Below are 19118 nucleotides of genomic sequence, written 5' to 3'. Positions count from 1 at the left end.
TCAGTCTTTTCATTATTGCTTTTCCTTGAGTTTTTTGACAGGCCTGAGATCCATCCTTTTGTATTAGTATGCGGCTCCAGTTGAGTAATAAGCTCTTGAGCCTTGTAAAATGAATGTCAACATTGCCGAAGTCATCTGAGGCAGCATCATGTTGATATCACTAACATTTCAGCATATCCATGTACATAAACTGATCAGGACGCTTCATCGGAGATGGATCTTTTTGTGTGCATTGCAGATTATATCAGTATAGGCAGTGAATGAACCAGAAATGGGAGATAAGCCAAAGATTACAATTGTTATAATAAATGAATAATTTGAAAGATTATACAAAGATATTATGCTTATGCTTTGCTGCTTGATAAGTTATTATTTTGCATGGAATGAGGTTCTAGATTTGTTGTCTTGCAACCATTTCAAAACACAGCATAGTTATTGGGAAAAAAGACACTTGATGTATGTGTTTTACTTTGTCATTTGGTAGAAAATAGCTTACAAAAGCTGTGAGTGCAGATTTGTTTTTCAGTTGTACACTCAGCTATTTCTACAAATGTAGATATTGTTATCATATAATCATACATCATAACAGTCATAATGTAATAAGCAGGTCCATAACTGCTTATGTAGAACAAAAGCCTCCACTTATACTGACATCACTGATTTGTAATGGCATCATAATACCTGTAACACCAGTAACTGTGTACAGCCATGTTGTGTTGAGAAAAGATTTAAACAGAGCTTTGGGGAGGGAAAGACCTTATCTGCTTTAAAGGGTGCAACCAGGTGAAGGTCTGATGGATGCTGTAAAAACTGAAGTTTTTTAGCAGCGTCGACAGTGTGGGCAGAAGTTTGCATCCTCATACAAGATCGCAATGCCGTCAGATATCAGTCCTCTGCATTTATTCCAAAGTTTAGGCCTCAGCTCACTGTAACGAATACTGCTAATTGTTAAACCTTTTTCCTGATAATGTTCCAATACTAGTCCTTGAGAATCCAATTAGCATCAGTAAGCATCAATTTCCCAGCTGATGGCTGACTTTTTAACCTTCTCTTGAACGGCAATTGAGGATGTTTCCGTTCCATACGCTGGACTAAATTTTCTGCTATTATTTTATTTAATGAAAAAAGTGTATTTTAATTTTAAAAACTTAGCAATGATACGTTATTTTAATTTTCTTGTCCATTTCTTCAGCCTCTGTTACGCGATTGCCAATCAAATGGATGGCCCCTGAGTCTATAAACTTTCGTCGGTTTACAACAGCCAGTGATGTGTGGATGTTTGGTAAGCTAATTTTATATGTAGTCAGATTTTTCTCATATTGACTTACAGTATATGAGTTAGAGAATTTAGATGTGGGCAAGTAATGAAGTTAAATGTACAAGAAGAGTTTAATTTTTCTGTTTATTTGTGCCACTAGCTATAAAGGTTACATGATTACCCACCATAGCCATGAAATTATTTTATTTTATTACTAAAATAAAATAAATTATTATTATTTTGATATTTTATTATTAAAATTTTTTTTTTTTTATAATTATATTTTTACTTCCTAAACATTTGGATCTGGAGCAAGTATGGTCTCCAAAATGTAGAAAAATAAAATGCAAAGTTAAACAAATGTGAAAATCATACGTTTGTAATTTACTGATAAGCCTTCTTATTCAGTGTTCCAGAGCTAAGGGTAGATATTTCAGTGACTGTGCCTGTGGGTACAAAGACAGACTTGACATTGTTCTTTTTAAGACTAACATTCCCCTTGAACCAGAGTTTGGAAACTGCCTGTGATATATTGAGATAATGTATAATGCTGCTTGTGGGCTTAAATAACATTAGACTGGCCTGCCTTAGAGGACCTATACTATAGGCATTTTAGAATTATAATCATGGACTCAGTCTCTCTGATAGATAGTTATATATAGAAGAAGTGCCCTTCCAGATGTCACGTCATCAAGTTTGAGATATGTGTGCAGCATATAGGTGATCCCTCTGTGGTCTGCTGCTAAAAGTCCATGAGATGGCCTACAGAAGGAACTTTTAACGTGCTTTTCTGATTAATTTTGCCCATTAATTTTGTACTTTGCAGTACTTTTACTAATTAAATTGGATCAGTGTTCTTTTGTTGTGGGTTTTTGGTACATTCAGCTTGCTTAGAGAAAAATAACATTAGCTGATCTATTGCTGCTCAAATTCAGCTGTCTGCATGTGGGAGATACTGAGTCGGGGACAACAGCCTTTTTTTTGGTTGGAGAACCGTGAAGTTATTAACCAGCTGGAGATGGGCATCAGGCTTCCTAAACCAGAGCTGTGCCCTCCTGCCCTGTATTCACTCATGACCCGCTGCTGGAGCTACGACCCCAATGAGAGGCCCAGCTTCACCGAACTTGTCTGCAAAATCAAGTAACCTATACTCTGACTCTCACATCACGTAACACTCTCACTCAGTAATCTATATAAATAAAAGAAAGATTTTGCATGTACATTGGTCAGAACAATACAGTATGTATGTCGGTCCAACAACATTTTGTCACAGCATCAAGCAAAACTGGCTAGATGGAATTTAATGAAACTTTGCCAGTCCTTCGATATCTGCCTGAAGTTAAACCTGCACCATAAGTAAAATCAAAATGTTGAATAAAAGCAATGTTATGAATTAATTAATAATGATTTAATAATCTTTTAAATAAAACTATATATTATAGTATTATTATATAATATAATAGTAATAAAATTGTATTTTAAAATAATTTTTAAATAACTTTAAAATAAGCTACAAATAAGCTACTTGCACAATGCATTTGTTTCACCTGCACCAATAGATATTAATTCTATATTAATAGAAAAAAAATAGAAAATCAAAACGGAATACTTTTACTTGGGTTTTTAATCCGAGTTTCTCTGATTTACTTTTCGTTTTACTGTCTTTCCCACTGATTGTAATAAGATGAAAAGACAGTAGATTGAAAATTTTGCTTTGAACTAGGTGAATTTTGTACAATTTACAAACATTTGGCTACCAATCCAGTTAAACCATTACCATTTAATGTAAAAAAAAAAAAAAGTGAAATTACAATTATAAAAATGAAGGGGTTCATCTTTGTTGCAGACAGACAAGTACATGAGATTCAACCTGAAATAATAATATTATATACACTGATACACTGATGATTTTATTTTTAGCTTTACTTTTTAATTATTTATACAACTCTTTTCCCTTCATTGACAGGTACTAATGCTAGTTGTTCATAAAACGTATTTATTTATTTATTATTATTATTATTATTATTTATTTTTTTTTTTTTTTCAACAAGTGTATTTGTGTTCGTGGGACATTGTTAACCTAAGATCTCTCTATGGTTCAGTGATGTGCATAAAATGGAGAAGGACCTGGAAGCAGAGAAGGGGAGAGACCGACAAAGAGCCACCAGGTTTCTAGAGCCCAAGTTCAACATCACTGAACCACCCCCAAAGGTACCAAAGGGCCTTCCATTTTTTTTACTTCAGTGTACATCTTGACTCAAACATGAGCCTTAGTTAACTCCCTGCATTTATAGCTGTCTATCTCTGTGTGTATACAGCCCACAAGATTGAACCCTGGTCGGTTTGGGAACACCCTCAGCATCGGCCTGCACATTCAGGTGTTGTGGCCATTTATACATGTCATATTAATTTATTTATCTTTAGAGTTCAGACCTTCAGTCCTTGTGTTTGTTCTTCTCCAATGCACTGCTTTTTCTTTCACAGCTAAATGAGGCATTGTGTGCCAGCTCACCGGATCTGGCTAGTCCATGTGACTATCAGTCTCCTATAGACTCCGCCAACACCCTCACACTTTCCAGCATGCCTGCTCGGCGCCTCAGTCTGGGAGTAAGCCTACCTTTTCAGCTTATTCTAACATTTTATTTTATCACTTACATTGTAGTTTTCTGTCAGTATTGTGTTATTTGTTAATCCGTCATTTAAACTGATTGTGTGTCCTTTTAATGACTTTGGAATGTACTGACCTTTATATTATTTGCCTGGCATAGGAGGGGGAGTTTAGTGTAGGCCCCTCCAGCATGGAGGATGCACAACGCTTGTGGCAGTTGGAAAAGAAACGGATGCAAGACACCATAAAGAATCAGAAGGATGAGATGGTAGAGGACAAAAAGTGGCTAGAGAAAGAGGAAAAACTTCTGGTATGAATGAAGATACATGCTCTTTAACATACACAGTAGAACTGTCCTATACCTTATATTTTATGTTATCGCCATTCTTGGGTATGTCTGGTACATGCACTATGATTGATGTCATGTCTTGTTTTTTTTAGGACCCTAAAATAAATGAGACTACAGTGGTTAAGGAGGTAGGTGGTTTTGAGTCCATATTCACAGACATTTAGAATGTCCAGAATGTCCTTCTTAATTACTGTATATCGACCTTGTGTTTAAGGTTGCACTGTTTTTGCTGATTTCCTGTGGTGAAAAATATACAGTCTAAACTACTCCTATACTACGGTGTAATATCTAGAAGGCCTTTGTGTACAGCATTGAGCAGCAGAGCACAAATTAAACTTTTGACAAAATAAATTACTGAAATATAAAACACTATTTTTTTCTCGTTTTTGTTAAATATCAAAATTTGCATTTGGAAATGCATGTGATTAAAACGTTAAAGCATATGCTACAAAAACCCCACTGGTTCATGTTCATACAATCAAATTAGGGCTATTTTTCATATATTTATTGGTTATTATTTGGTATTTTTTTATCAGTTCTGTTCAATATAATGAAATACTTCATCAGAATCAAATGATAAAGAAATTTTATACTGTTAATAGTGATAATGCAAATTACAAGTTTATTATGAAGTCAGCAAAGGAAATGTATACACACTTCAGGAAAAGCAAAACTTGGATGAAGTTACTACTGCTATACAGTTTATTATATATTGACAATATTATTATAATAATATTATTAATAATATATATATAAATATTATATACATCACACTAGTTTTCTTTTCCTGAAGTGTGTATACATTTTTTGGCTGACTCTGTATATTTGATTAGATATGTCACAATATATTGCACCTGATGTATTAATATTGCATGTATTCAGAATGCATACAGTACTGTATATGCAGATAACAGGAGCATAGAGTGTTGTTGAGCTGCACTAGTCAAACTTCTAAAACAAAGCTCACTCTCCTTACATTGTCTACTTAGACCTTACTCAAACCTTTGCTTTTCTGTCCCCTTTCAGGAAACAGACCCTTTGCCCAACAATGGTAAGACCTCATTTTAACTTAAATTAACATATAGGAGAGTATTACTTTCTGTCTCTTGTCATAAGTATTTAAATGCATATTATGTTCATAATTCATTGTTTAACCTGACCAATTTTTCATTATAGATGAACTTTTAAAAGCTCCTGAAAAACCCCCAAGAATTTCAGTGCAGGTAATGTACACACACACACACACACACTTTCCATAGCCATTCAGGAGACATTGACTGCAAGTTCAGTCAGAGTTCAACCAGAGCCACTTGAGTGTTATAATACTTTGGATGACTGATCAGCCTTTTTAATGTGCTGTTCTGAATCATTGCCTCTCTCTTTCTTTCTCTCTCTCTCTCTCTCTCTCTCTCTCTCTCTCCTTTAGCCTGCCCCTACAGCAGAGCTCGATCGCTCTGAGGACAAGGTGTACCGGTGTGTCATGGATCTGGTTAAAGTGGTGGTGCAGCTGAAAAATGACGTGAACACGCTGCCATCCACTGAGTACATATCCTTAGTCAAGGTAACACTCTCAGAAAGTTTAAAACTACTTTAAGATGATGTAGAATGTTGCTACTGTATAAGCTGACATTTGAGTGATACAGTATATAACTAGGCAATTAAGTTTATATTGTGATCTTTACTTTTTTGTTTCTTTCAACAGATTGTCGGAATGACATTGAGGGATTTAATTTCAAGTGTTGATGAGGTTCTTCCATCTTTACAAGGAGCTATTAAGACGGAGGTAAATTTCTAATACCTTGAAGGCATAAAAAAAAAAAGTCTAAGGTCTTTTCCTACCTAGTTTCGTACTTTTGTACTTTTTCTTCCTTCTCACTTATCTGTCTGTACTGTAAAATTACTCTTAAAGCTAAACGTTTTTCACTTACAGCAGGAGAGTGGAGCTCAGGTGATAAGAAAGTGATTAGGAAAGTGTCCACACGTTATCATTTGGTTCATGTTGTGCCTATCTGTTCTCCTAGATTGAGGGCACACAGAAACTGCTGAATAAGGACATGGCGGAGCTGATCAATAAGATGCGGCTGGCCCAACAAAACGCCATCACCTCACTAAAGGAGGAGTGCAAGAAGCAGATGCTGGCAGCGGCTCACACGCTGGCCATGGATGCCAAGAACCTGCTGGATGCAGTGGATCAGGCCCGGGTACGTGCCAACTTGGCTAAGCCCAGACCTGAGGATGCTGTTTTTTCTGACACCGACTAGCAATAGACAGAGAGAGAGGAAGCGCTCGGTTCAGTTTGTTCCCACTAGCAATCTGGTTCATAAAGTATGTTTTATGCTACTGCATGATAAAAGGTACGGTAATGATATACGTTTTACATCAAATGTACAAAAGATGTAAATGTACTCATAGAGGTACAACAGGGGATAATGTAAAGTGAATAGATTTTAAAATACAGTACATTGCAATCTCTAAATACTGTACAGAACACCCTTGAGGCTATAATCAAATCAAATCAAATGTATTTTTAGTCATGAAACCTCAGTGCCCCTTGATATACATTCTGCTACAAAGTCTCCGAGAAGTCTAATCTTTGTAACAGGTACGTTAAGTAGCACAGTTTAGACTGGGAACATGGAGCGGACTAGATTCCATCTATATCCCGATAAAATACCTTGTTTCTCTACAGGAAAGTAATACTGTATATTTGTCCCATCTTTCTGTACATGAGCTGTCCGCTGCTGATACAATACATACTGTACCTTTAAATGCATTTTTTTCATTATGTTGCTGTATAATGTAATGATTAGTTATTAGTATGATACTGTTGGTGTTAAAAGCTTAAAGACGTACAATGGTCGTGACATTTCTTTGCTGATTACAGAAATATGCACCCAAATAATATATATTGAGCAAAAGAAAATATCTATGTTCATATTCATTCTTAACTTGGTGCGGTTCAGGGATGTGAGACAGAAATATATTTAGAAGCAAGTGTTGTATTAAATTCTTTCAGATTTCACAAGTCATATCTCAGTGTTGTATTCTCAAGTCTATGTACATTTTTGCAACAAACTGTGAGCTAATAAAAATGTCAGTGAAATACATGGTTTCAAAGTGAACATTTATCTTTTATGGCATCACAATCTCTGGCATTTCAGAAGTCTTTTTCCAGCTGTGCCTGTGAGAGTCTTCAAATAATACAGTAAGTATTATATTAAACAAATAGGTACTTTGATTAATAGAGATAAATAGAGGTAATTAATCATAATAATAATAAAGAAAAAAGTTCATAAACACAAGGTGTAAAGAAAAAGAACATAATTCATAATTCTATGGACTGTAAAAAGTACTTTTTGCTTTGAGCAAATCTATTTAATTTAAATCTATCTATCTGTAAATATAACTTTCTGAAGAAGAGCTTGTAGGTTTAAATAGTTTGCCTTGTATCACATCTATAAACTTGTTTGGTTGTGTAAAGAAAATTTTGTGAAGGACCCATGGAATTCCTGGTACAGAAGGATAAAATAATAATAAAAACAACAACAACAATAATAATAGTAAAAACATGAACATCTGCTTACTACACTCAGAACACCTAAGTGTAGTAATCTATCATAATAGCTTCCATGTATACAGTAAATAAACATATATTTCTGCTTAATATGTATCAATGATATATTAAATTTTAATATCATAATCGACCACAATATCCGTTTTTCTTCAGAAAACAAAGTGGGACCGTCTGCTGAAAAACCTTTTGTTCATTTCAGTAGCTCCTTTTCACCCTGTGACAATGTAAAACTAGCAGAACCAATTTTTGAGAGCACCGTAGGATTATTTCTGTGCACCTGAATATTGATGTGAAGGGCCAAAATGCAATCCTTTCCTGTCAAGCTTAAATTTGTGCTCATGCACCATTCATTTTTTTTGTTGTTGTTTGGTGTGTGTGTGTGTGTGTGTATGTGTGTGTGTGTGTCTGTCTGTCTGTGTTTGTATCTTGATATGTAATTTAAAAATTCTTGGTCTACAGGATTTTTGCCATGGTCATTCCAGAGACAACTGGATGTCAGTGACACTAATCGTGTCTATGTGCAATCCTTGTGTATTATGTTATTTGTTGGAGAATCATTTTTTAGTCATTTCGAAACAGACAAGAGAAAAACAAATAAGCCTGGTCAGTGAGGGATCATATGGATATAATAATAAATCATACAGTATTTCTATTATGAATCCCAGGGAGACTGTCGATTCGATTCAAACGTTGGGCATTGTGATTTTTTGATCCTTGAAAGCATGTACTGTATCAAGAATCTATAGTTCTTACAGGTTTTAAAACTGCAAGTATTGAAATGCTGTGTAACTTGTCTTGTGTAACTTGATTATTTAAAGGTCAAGTCTTATACAAAGCGATAATACTTTTTCCCTAACAAGCTTCTGCTCCACACTCTATCCCAGTAGGTGGCGGTATTGCAAACAGCCAGAAACTCAAAAAGAAAAAGTGATAATATCACAAAATGTGTGTATTTGGGGGAAGATGGTAGCAGTTTGTCTTTTCTGTTGTGGTATATTTATAAGAAATTAATCTATTTCAGACTGACCCATTGATTCAATTACTTGAACTAATTACGTTAAAGTAATAAAAGTGACTAGGTAAAAAAAGGGATTAATGAAAGTGCAAAATTAATTAAAAAACGGCTCTATTTTCACCCTTTTGTTTTTCCATTATTAACCTGAATGTACTTCATTCTCATAGATTGCAATGGGAAAGTTTTTACCTTAATGTGTTTAAACATTTCATTTAGGAAAAAATATGCTCATAGTAAGCCAGCGCGTGTTCTGTACAGTATATTAAAATAAAGTATTCAGATTGCTTATACTGTAACAAAAGCTGCGAAGAATATTTTTTTGATTTATACTCTATTATTTTAAACATAAAAACATACAATAGATAATGATTAAATAGGAGGCTAAAGGAAGATAATAAATTGTACAGTTTGATAAAAAAAAAATCTATCCCAAAAGTACCATTTAATTATCCAACTGTCCTGTAATGTTAAAAATATACTATACAACTATAAACTAAAAAACCTACAGTACTTAATATACAGAACACACTGGTAATAAGAACTTCCCATTGCACAAAAAACATTGTATTCTATTTTCTATTCATTCCTTCATATTTTTGGAGAGATAATTTTCCTGCTCACTGTCATGGTGTTTGAGCATGAGGCAGAGACACACACTGAATGGGAAAGAACACTGTGTTTTTATTATTAAAAATGTTGTATGTCATACATAGTAGTTTCACAAATCTGGCTCTTAGACCCAGGCTGGTGTGGGATTTTAAACGAAGGACAGCACACTGCAGCATTATTTTTTTCTTTACAGCTGTTCTCCAAGGGCCTGCCATGGTGTCAGTACATCACATCCTTTAAATCTCACTGCATCAGAAGTTAGTCCATTGATTCTTGAGAGAGAAAAATAGATGGACACAAAATTAAAAGCCCTGCTTGCGCACTCATTTCCGAAGGTGCCACATTTTATTCATCAGTATTCATTGCAAGCCTTTACATTCAAAGATAAATTTGCTGTCTGGGATCTTGCACAGTGCTGATAGACATTCTGCTGCATGATGGATTTCTTGCTCTTCATTCAAATAGTTTTGCACAGCTTCCATATTATTCATCCACCTGGGATGCTCACTCACTGTCTGTAATGCTGAGTATTTCCACAGCGCCTGTACTTCACGTCTCTAAGTTTATGTAAGTGACACTAGATCATGCCAGCCAGCCACGGGGGAAGGAACAGGCCAATGGTACCCAACAGACACACGATGATGAACATCCACAGGAAGATCCGATCAATCACCATGGCAACATACTTCCAGTCCTCTTTAACCTGCGTTAAAAGATCAGAGAGTTTAAAAAGGGGCAATGTTAGAGTTCTCTTGTCTGTTTATTTGCTATGTAAGTACTTTCATTAGAGAGGCATCAAGAGGAATACAAGCAGACACATCGAATGATCTTAGCAGGGATCCACTATTATCTACTAAGTCAATACAACCTAGACATGAGGTTTAATTTTGGAGAAAACATTTTTCACTCATCGGGGGCTTGTATCACTTAATTGGATACAACCATGAGATTAGATAACTCTTAGAAGGTAAAACATCATACTGTACCACAGATATATTTGCCCTGACTTCTCTAATACAAAGTACAGTACCCTGAGACATTATTCCACCCAGTCACAAGTTAAATAAATTATTTGGAGAAATTTAGGGCAAAAGAGTGTATTTGGCAGTAACTATTTCAATGTGTTCCTGCTGTAGTGTCCTAGGATCCAACATGCAAATTAATTTTCTTAAAAGTAAACTTTCATATAAGCTTCAAATTGTATAATGCTGGTCATGTATCTTCCTCATACAGTACATGTGAATGTGCTGACTGTGATATCATCCTTGGCAGTACAATTAAAATTATGTTTTTTTGTTCACCAGTAAACATCATGAATCAAGTTATTCTTATGCACGTGGACACCAGCTGACGCGTCCTGTAGAAGATGATCAAGTTTGGTGCAGAGAAATGTCAATCTCTTCATCCTTTGTATAATTATGCATCAAAATTGCTGTTAAAATGTTTTCAAATATTCTGTTGTATAATAACTGATAAAACTGGCTCACATAAAATAAATAGTTTACCTTATTGTGCACCTTCTCAAGTGTACTTTAACCGTATGACTGTCTGTCTGTCTGTCTGTCAGTCTGTTTAAATCATTTTTCAGCTGGCAACAATTCCTTTAACTCCGATGCAAAACTCATGTAATAAGTACCTTCTCATTTCTTAAACACCCATGTCGGGAGTTGGATCCCATGGTCATAAAAAAGATAAATGAAATCATTGCGCAGGATAAAGCAAATATATCAGCTTTGTGCAATTTGGATAAGAACTGTCCGACACCAAGGAGGATAGTGATGAAGCCACAAGTTCATAGAGTAAAGTAGCATCATAAAAAATTGACAGCTGTGTGGCCATAAGAAAGCCATTGCTTAGTAAGACTAATCATTAATAGGTTTAATTTGCTAGGAAGCATAAAGATTGGTCATTGGTGGTCTGATAAGTCTACACTAGATTCCAAAGCAATGTGTGCATCAAGGTAAGAAGGAAAACACATTAAGCAATGCACCCACCATGTCTACTGTACAGGCCCCCCCCCTCTTGATTGCACGGTCATATTCAATCTGTTAAAAAGTGTTTCTGGGGGCATGAGGAATCATTTTCACACATGAATTGGCCACCACAAAGCTCTGCTCTCAAGCCCAGTCAAAATCTTTGGCATGTGCTGGAGATAACTTTCGTCTCCTAGATCTCAGCCAAAATCCAAAACTCTCTCGATGGAAATATATTTTTTAAGGTTGTTGAAACAATGCCACCATCCAAATAAATATTGGAGGGTGCAACTTTTGTTTTCTTGGCCAGACAGCATATAAACACATTTTTTAAGTCAACAGTTGCATCAGTCAATCACTCTCCACTTATGTGAATTTGTATATATTTGACAGTTTAAGTGATCTTTGTGTAAGACCTTATCTCCCATTCATTATGGGCCAAGGTGGATTCTTAACATATAATAGAATATTTATAATTTGTAGTTATTCATTCATTCATTCATTCATTCATTCATTCATTTATTCGTTTACTTTGGGTAGCTCTTCCAACCACATTCACAGGCTCATTTATATCCAGGGGCAAATTACCATAGTCAGTCTGTGAAACTTCATGCTTTCTGACAAGTAAATAACCCGCAGAAAACCCACTTAAAGCCAAGGAGACCATGTGAAACATTGCATGCAACCCGTGCTCAGAAAATCAAATGCAGGACCTGAAACCTCAGAGGCAACAATTCCACCCATTGCACCACCACCACCATCACCACCACCAATACCGCCTCCATTGTAAATATCTAATTCCTGACAACTTAGTTATGTTGTTTTTCCAAGTAATTAATTTACAGTTGAAGATGTAGGTGGGAGGTCTTTCAGTGGAAATTTAATGAAATCTTTAAATGTTGTCTCTCTGTTTTCACTTCTAGATTTTAAAATATGCTACCTTTACTTCTGGTTGAGATATGTGCAAAGACAAATACGTTAGAACCATGTGAAATAGGCATGCTAAAAACAGTTTAAAAAATGTATCCACCATGGTTTCAGAATAAAGATTACGTTCACTAAGGTGATACTGACTGCTCATTATTTGTGTGTTTGTATTTAACTCACGCTAAAATCGGCGTCTTGTGCTCTCAGGTGATCTGCGATGTAGTGAACTCCCTCCAGAGCCTCCAAGATGCTCGGAGAAAAAGAGGATCTCTCATTGTCTGATTGTCGCATAGTATGGTTCAGTCTACCAACTGGATGTCTGGCTCCCAGTAGAGCACCATGTCTCATAGTAAGTCCATGTTTCAGAGGTAGCGAAGAAGGAGGAGGAGGAGGGAGTGGAGGAGAAGGAGTTGGTGTGGAGCCAGGTGGACGAGGAGAAGGAGGGCGGAAGGAGAGAGAGAAATTAGAAGACAATGTGCCCAGCTCTAGATCTTCATGAAAGCATTGTGTGTGTGCTTCCTTGCCTGAACCAGTCACCTCCCTGAACCAGTTGGAGGAAGTGCTCAGACATGTTGCAGAGGGATGCTTGAGTCCTTGTGACCTTCGACTTTTCAGGAGCAACAGCCTCTGCCGCCGACGTCCATAGGGAGCCGGTCTGCACATGAAAAGCCAACGTGGGATAATGTTAAGGAAGATGGTATGCACCCAGTGTGGCATCTTATGAGTTCCTGGTGAGCGGTGGTGCACATTCAGCACAAACACGGTGATGATAATGGACAAGGTGACAAAGATCATGGTAAAGAGTAGGTACTCGCCAATTAGTGGTATAACTAGTGATGTTGAAGGAATAATCTCTGTGATGAGCAGCAGGAAGACGGTGAGCGAAAGGAGGACAGAAATGCACAGTGTGATCTTCTCACCACAGTCTGATGGAAGGTAGAAGACAAGCACAGTCAGACAAGAGATCAGCAGACATGGGATGATCAAGTTGATGGTGTAGAAGAGAGGAAGGCGCCTGATGATGAAGACGTATGTGATGTCGGGGTAGATCTCATGGCAGCAGTCATACTTTTTGGTGTTGTATGTTCCCACAGCATTGACAATGGCCCACTCGCCACTCTCCCAGTAGTCTTTAAGGTCCACAGTGGTTTCTAAGCTCTCCAAGTCGATCTTGGCTTTGTCATATGTCCATGAGCCAAACTTCATTTTGCAGTTCTGCTGGTCAAAGGGGAAAAAGGTGACATCAATGCTGCAGGAGCTTTTGTAGATGGCAGGGGGAACCCAGCGAACTTTGCCAGTGTAGAAGAGGTGAGCTTTGGTCATGTGGGTCACCGCAAACTCCCCATCTGCACTGAAAATTAAACACAATCTTGTGTTTCAGATTATATATGGTACAATAAACAATCTGTAATACCACTAAATAACACCAGGTGGTGGTGTTTTTATATGATTTTTTTTTTTTTATTGCGCTTATTGTGTTACACTAGTGGTGACAAAGCAGATAACCTTATGTAACCTTCCTCAGTGACAGCCACATCAGCATCAACACTACTGAAAGTTTAGCCTAATCATTCATGATGCTCACCCTAATATTTATACAAATTCTGAGACAGTGGTGAATACATTTAAAAACACTGACTCTGATATACTTTGAGCTTAGATGGTTTGGTTTTCTTGTTTATTTAGAAGTTTGATGCAAAGTTCTTCTGATTGTTCGACTTTATTATTATGGGACATTTCTATCCTTATTGGAATGGTTTCTTCCAGGATGATAAAACGCCTTTCACAGGCTCACTGATTGGTTTAACAAGTATAAATATATATATATATATATATATATATATATATATATATATATATATATATATATATATATATATATATATAAATGTTATGGCTTTCACTATTACTAGATTTTGGACTGATGTGTTAGACAGTGCTTGCCACCAACATCATCACTGAGAAAGTATTTTAATGGAAAAATAGTGTTCAGTTCCTCCATTAAAGATGTTCTGGCAGCTTGTGGTGGCCAAACGGTTTAATGCAATTAGTTTGGTTATAAACTATATAATAGACATTATTTTATTATCACTTACTTGTTGTACAGCACAATGTCTGGAACCCAGATAAGCTCTGATGGCACCCTGATGGACGTCACATTGTCATAATCAGAGGGATTCCAACGCAATTTGTAGTCATTCCACTCCTGTAGAAAAGACGTAGAGCTTATTATTTCTGCTTTTTATCACTGTGTAGATTTACCCTTTCATCTTGCCCGAACAATGTGGATATTGTATGACTGTAAGTCAGTCCTATTTTTGTCACAAATAGCCGAATCTTTATTTATAAATCTGGATGGCATGTGGGTTTGACATAACCCAGACTACACTATAACCCTTAAATATAAATTCTACAGTATGTAACCTTTACCCATTAAATCTAAATAGTAATAAAATCTAAATGTAATAAAATACATAGCTCACCTGCTTCAGCCAGACATTGGTTGTCATCATTTGATTTTTCTCATCCTACAGAGGAAGAATAAAAAAAGAAAAAGTGGGTGGAGAGTGTGAGACAGGAAACAGGGTTTGCCCAGGAGCAGCATCTGAAGTGTAATATCCTAATGGACTGTTGTTAAGGAACATCTGACTCATTAGGACTATTGGGTTAAAGGTGCTAAGGTGGTTTCTGGGAAGAAAGAATTTTCAACCTTAATAAAATTTATATTTACAGTACAATGTGGTAATAGCAGTTTGGGACACTTCAAAGAAATAGAGAATTAGTTTTTTATTCTCTTTACAGTATTTAATTAAATTTCCATAGAAAGACTAAGTTGTGCACATCCACAACAACAAGCCATCTTGGTCAGCTGCAATTTTAAAAGCTATCTGACAACCAAGCAAGAGGTCTGAGATGGCCTGCTTGTATATATTATAATTAAACAATATGTTCCATTAAATATACAGTACATGAATATAAACTGGTTGACTTTTGCGATGCAATTTAATTGGTAAGGCTCTATCTGCATGCTGAGAATGTTGAAGATATTCAGCTTCAACGTTTTTGTGCTCCAGATAACAAAACTTTCCTGTGCCAAACAAAATGAATATCACTTAAAAAAAAAAAAACACCTCACACAAAAAAAGAAAAAAACAATAAAGTAATGCACCCATCATGACTAATGCCTACATACAAGCCCATGGGGGCAGTGTTATGATCTGGGGTTGGTTCTGTTGGTGAGGACTAGGTTCAGCAACCTTATGTGTATAAAAAATGAGGTCAGCCAACTATCTGAATATACTGAATGACTAGGTTTTTCTATTATTTGGTGTTTTTTTTTTTTCTTTCTTAATGGCATGGGAGTATTCCAAAATGGTTATTCTAGGATTCATTGGGCTCCAATTGTGAAAGAAAGGTTCAGGTAGCATGTGACATCATTTTCACTGATTGTTTGCCCACCACAGATTCTGGACCCTAACCCCAGTGAGAATCTTAGTGTTGTGCTGCAAAAGGCGGTCCAATGTAAAACATTTTTTTTTTTTTTCATTTTTCTTTTTTTCTTTTTTCACCAGGCAGTGTATGTTGTAACAGAATAGGAAAGTGTGAATAACATAATTGTGCAATAAAGAAAAAAAATCTATAAAGAGGTTCACAGTGAAGTCTCACTAGTGCACAACATCATAGTAAAATAGAAGCAATTCTTCTGCCATAAAGCAAAGTATCAATATTGTATTTGATTACAAATTCTATCGAATTCAGAGGAGAACCTTTTTAAAATCATATTTCTTTGTTGATGAAGGTCTGACAAAGTGAAAATTTAATTTAAAAAATCAATTCTGTTATTTATGTCAGTATTATCTTGTCCTTGTGTTATTGAGAGGTTCTTCGTTAAACATATACTTTTTCGAAGTAATCAATATCAGACTACAAATTGACTCAATCAATGCTACACAATGTTTCAGAAAACCTTATAATATACCACATGTGTCTCTTATTATAGACATACCTAACATTAATCTAAATAATAAAAATTCTGCATCACACAGTGATCCACACTGATAATTACAGAAGATATGCAATATGTCTTGACAAACAGATCACAATAAAGGTGGAAGGAGCTGCTCAATCATCGACTCAAATGTAATTAATTTAAAAACAGAAATTAATAAAAATGGAAAAAAAGTCAAATGAAATATATAAATAACAAAAACACTTTAATTAATATTTAGTTTTGTTACCACATCGATAAGCTGGGCAATGGACAAGCCAAACTTAACGATGACTACGTCTGTGGTGTTTGGCACAGGCCGAGACCACTTGTTGTATCCACTAAACAGCTTCTTGAAGAGATCATCCTCAGCATGTGAATGAGTCTTCTCATAACAGGACACTGCCAATGTAATAAGACTTGTTTTAGTGACAGGGCAGAGTATATTCATTCACAAAATCTAACAGCTTATTATCATGAAATTTAAGTTCATGCATGCCATGTGCAAAAGCAATTTGAGCATTATACACACATATACATAACTGATATAAGGGCAAGAGTGTGGAACCTTGTGTGCAAGTCTTTAGAAAAACAGAAAGTCAATATTCATTTCTATGTCATCTCAAGATATTAATGACACTAGATTTTTACAAATTTTTTGGCTTTCCCCATGGGGAAACAAAAATATTTGTAACTAAGCTATTATTGGAATATATGCCTAAATTAACTGAAAGAAGATGACAGTTCATTTAAAGATTAAAGTAAATGTTAAGAGGCCCTAAGCATTTGTATGAGCTTTTTTTTCTTCAAATTTTCATGCTTTTTTTTCTTTCTTTTTAGCACATTTAATAGTTAATACACATTCCAATATGCATTGCCATTATTAGGAGGCTCAGAGGTTTTAGTATGGTTGGGACAGCACAGAATCTAATCTTGCTGCTTTTATTTTTGACTGGACATGTTCTGCAGTCCCCATGTTGCATCACTGCACCTGGCACATCTGTCCTGCCTACCTGTGACTGACAACTTCCTTAAATTAGCAGAAAGATATTTTGGGCATAGCAGCCGAATGGCCAAATTCAAGCCTCACTTCCAAGCTGCAAAGATCTTACCGTTGAGCCCTGGGGGATTGCACTGAACGTGAGAGGCCAGCCGGGTGGCGTGGCTGGAGTAGCTCTCGCAGGGTTGTGTGATTAGCTCTTTCTAGCACTGAGCTCCCTGGGGATGAACTAGCTTATCGATTACAGCACATTAAATAAATCAACATCTGAGCGAATTGAGGCATCTCGTTATTTAGTCAGATATATTTGCTACCTCAAGAATTTGGCTCTGTAAATTTTTTCCTAACCAAATGATAAACCATCCTGCCTTTACAAAAATTCACAAACTCTGGTTATTTGTACATGGATATGTATAATTATGAGTAAAACTACTCTAAATTATTTTACAAATATGCTAAGTTACCAGTTTTGTTACAATACTGACTATGTAAACTTATGTATAGACCTATGTAAAATTTTGTTAATAATTGTGTTTGCTTAAACATTTAGAAGCATAAGCAACATAAAGTCTTATTTTAGTATTCTAAGTCAGGAGACATTCTAGAAATTTGTCCCTACTGGAGATCTGGACCGAGGACTTGTGGGAGTCTTAGATCAAATGAAAAGATTCATCTATTGATATTGATCTATGAGAGGGGTAGGTCAAGCCTTACATCACACTAGATCCTGCAGTAATAACACTGCTCATGTCTGCTTTTGTTGCTATACTATATAGAAACATTAGAACCCACGAAATGGAATGATGGGTTCTGTGCATAATGCACAAAGTGTACTGTATGCCAAAAATATATATTTTTCTTTTCTTTCCTTATTTGCTTATTGACATTCTTGTGTTTGATCCATGCGTGGTCCTCCACCAAATCATCAGGTTGCTGAAAACTATTTACTCATTTCTATAAGCGTTAGTTCCTAATAGGCTGACGAGATGCTGCAAAATGGTATGGGGTAAACAGGCACAGAATGCAAACTTGAGAGGAGCGTTGTCTTTTTTACCAGAATAACGGTTCAGTCAGATGCAAAGGTTGGAAAGATAAGTCTGGAGCAAGGATCTTTACAGCAGATAAATTTTATTTGTAAAAAAAAAAATTATAATAATAATAAATATTTTAACAAATTATGAAATCGTCTCCCTTGCTGTCTAACTAAATGAATAAAAGCATACTTAATAAGTACATGTATAAACACTAATTCTGTGATAAAATGGTCCTTATGTACTGTACAGTTTATCCCCTTTTGGTATAACATATAGAACATCATACTCTTAAAAATCAGCATAAAGAGAATAGAACAGATAAAAAAATAAACAATTTTTTTTAAGACGTCAGTCACAAAGTGTAAAACAAAGCAAGCTAAAGAATGGTTTTTCAGTACAGTCTTTGAATTTCCAAAGTAAATGCACATTTGGTGTTTCCTTTGACCTCATTTAACAGCTCATGACAAGTGTCTATGAGGATGCTCAGGACTGGAAACAATGGTTTATAAGGATACCAGTAAATGTCTGTTTATAGTATAATTTTGTATTTGATTTTTGATATTTCCATTTTAGGATAATCTGAAATGTAATAAACTTTTTTTTTTTTTTACAAGAATACAACATGTCAGATGCACTTACTTGATTGCCACAGGATGCTCCAGAGCAAAGCGCTCCTCAGTGAGACCAGGAGATTCCCAACGCGCTCCATCATCCGACTACATTTAGCTCTCCATTTGCAGTCAGAGTTTCGGGGTGAACTTTTCTTTCTGTGCCATTTCTAAC

General features: G+C 35.8%; 2 protein-coding genes across 2 annotated transcripts in view; one reads left to right on the top strand and one right to left on the bottom strand.

Annotated features, from left to right (window-relative positions):
• ptk2bb (protein tyrosine kinase 2 beta, b) overlaps nt 1-7320 on the top strand; it is a 28755-nt gene extending 21435 nt beyond the window's left edge. The window contains exons 20-31 of the mRNA XM_053488721.1: nt 1193-1282; nt 2194-2398; nt 3361-3469; nt 3577-3636; nt 3743-3865; nt 4027-4176; nt 4308-4343; nt 5242-5266; nt 5392-5438; nt 5642-5776; nt 5918-5998; nt 6237-7320. Of these exons, the coding sequence (XP_053344696.1) occupies nt 1193-1282; nt 2194-2398; nt 3361-3469; nt 3577-3636; nt 3743-3865; nt 4027-4176; nt 4308-4343; nt 5242-5266; nt 5392-5438; nt 5642-5776; nt 5918-5998; nt 6237-6476 (1301 nt within the window). The 3' untranslated portion in view covers nt 6477-7320. The remainder of the gene's footprint in view (nt 1-1192; nt 1283-2193; nt 2399-3360; nt 3470-3576; nt 3637-3742; nt 3866-4026; nt 4177-4307; nt 4344-5241; nt 5267-5391; nt 5439-5641; nt 5777-5917; nt 5999-6236) is intronic.
• A 2201-nt stretch (nt 7321-9521) lies between these two features.
• chrna2b (cholinergic receptor, nicotinic, alpha 2b (neuronal)) lies at nt 9522-19044 on the bottom strand. Its single transcript, XM_053488433.1, has 6 exons — nt 18975-19044; nt 16552-16703; nt 14797-14841; nt 14410-14519; nt 12494-13664; nt 9522-10116 (listed from the first exon to the last, which is right to left on the bottom strand). The coding sequence occupies exons 1-6, from the start codon at nt 19042-19044 to the stop codon at nt 9991-9993; spliced, it is 1674 nt and encodes a 557-aa protein (XP_053344408.1). The 3' UTR covers nt 9522-9990.
• Nucleotides 19045-19118: the final 74 nt, after the last annotated feature.

The sequence above is a fragment of the Clarias gariepinus genome, chromosome 27 (assembly GCF_024256425.1).
Source record: "Clarias gariepinus isolate MV-2021 ecotype Netherlands chromosome 27, CGAR_prim_01v2, whole genome shotgun sequence".
NCBI lineage: Eukaryota > Metazoa > Chordata > Actinopteri > Siluriformes > Clariidae > Clarias > Clarias gariepinus.
This window is presented reverse-complemented; position numbering and strand designations above follow the sequence as displayed.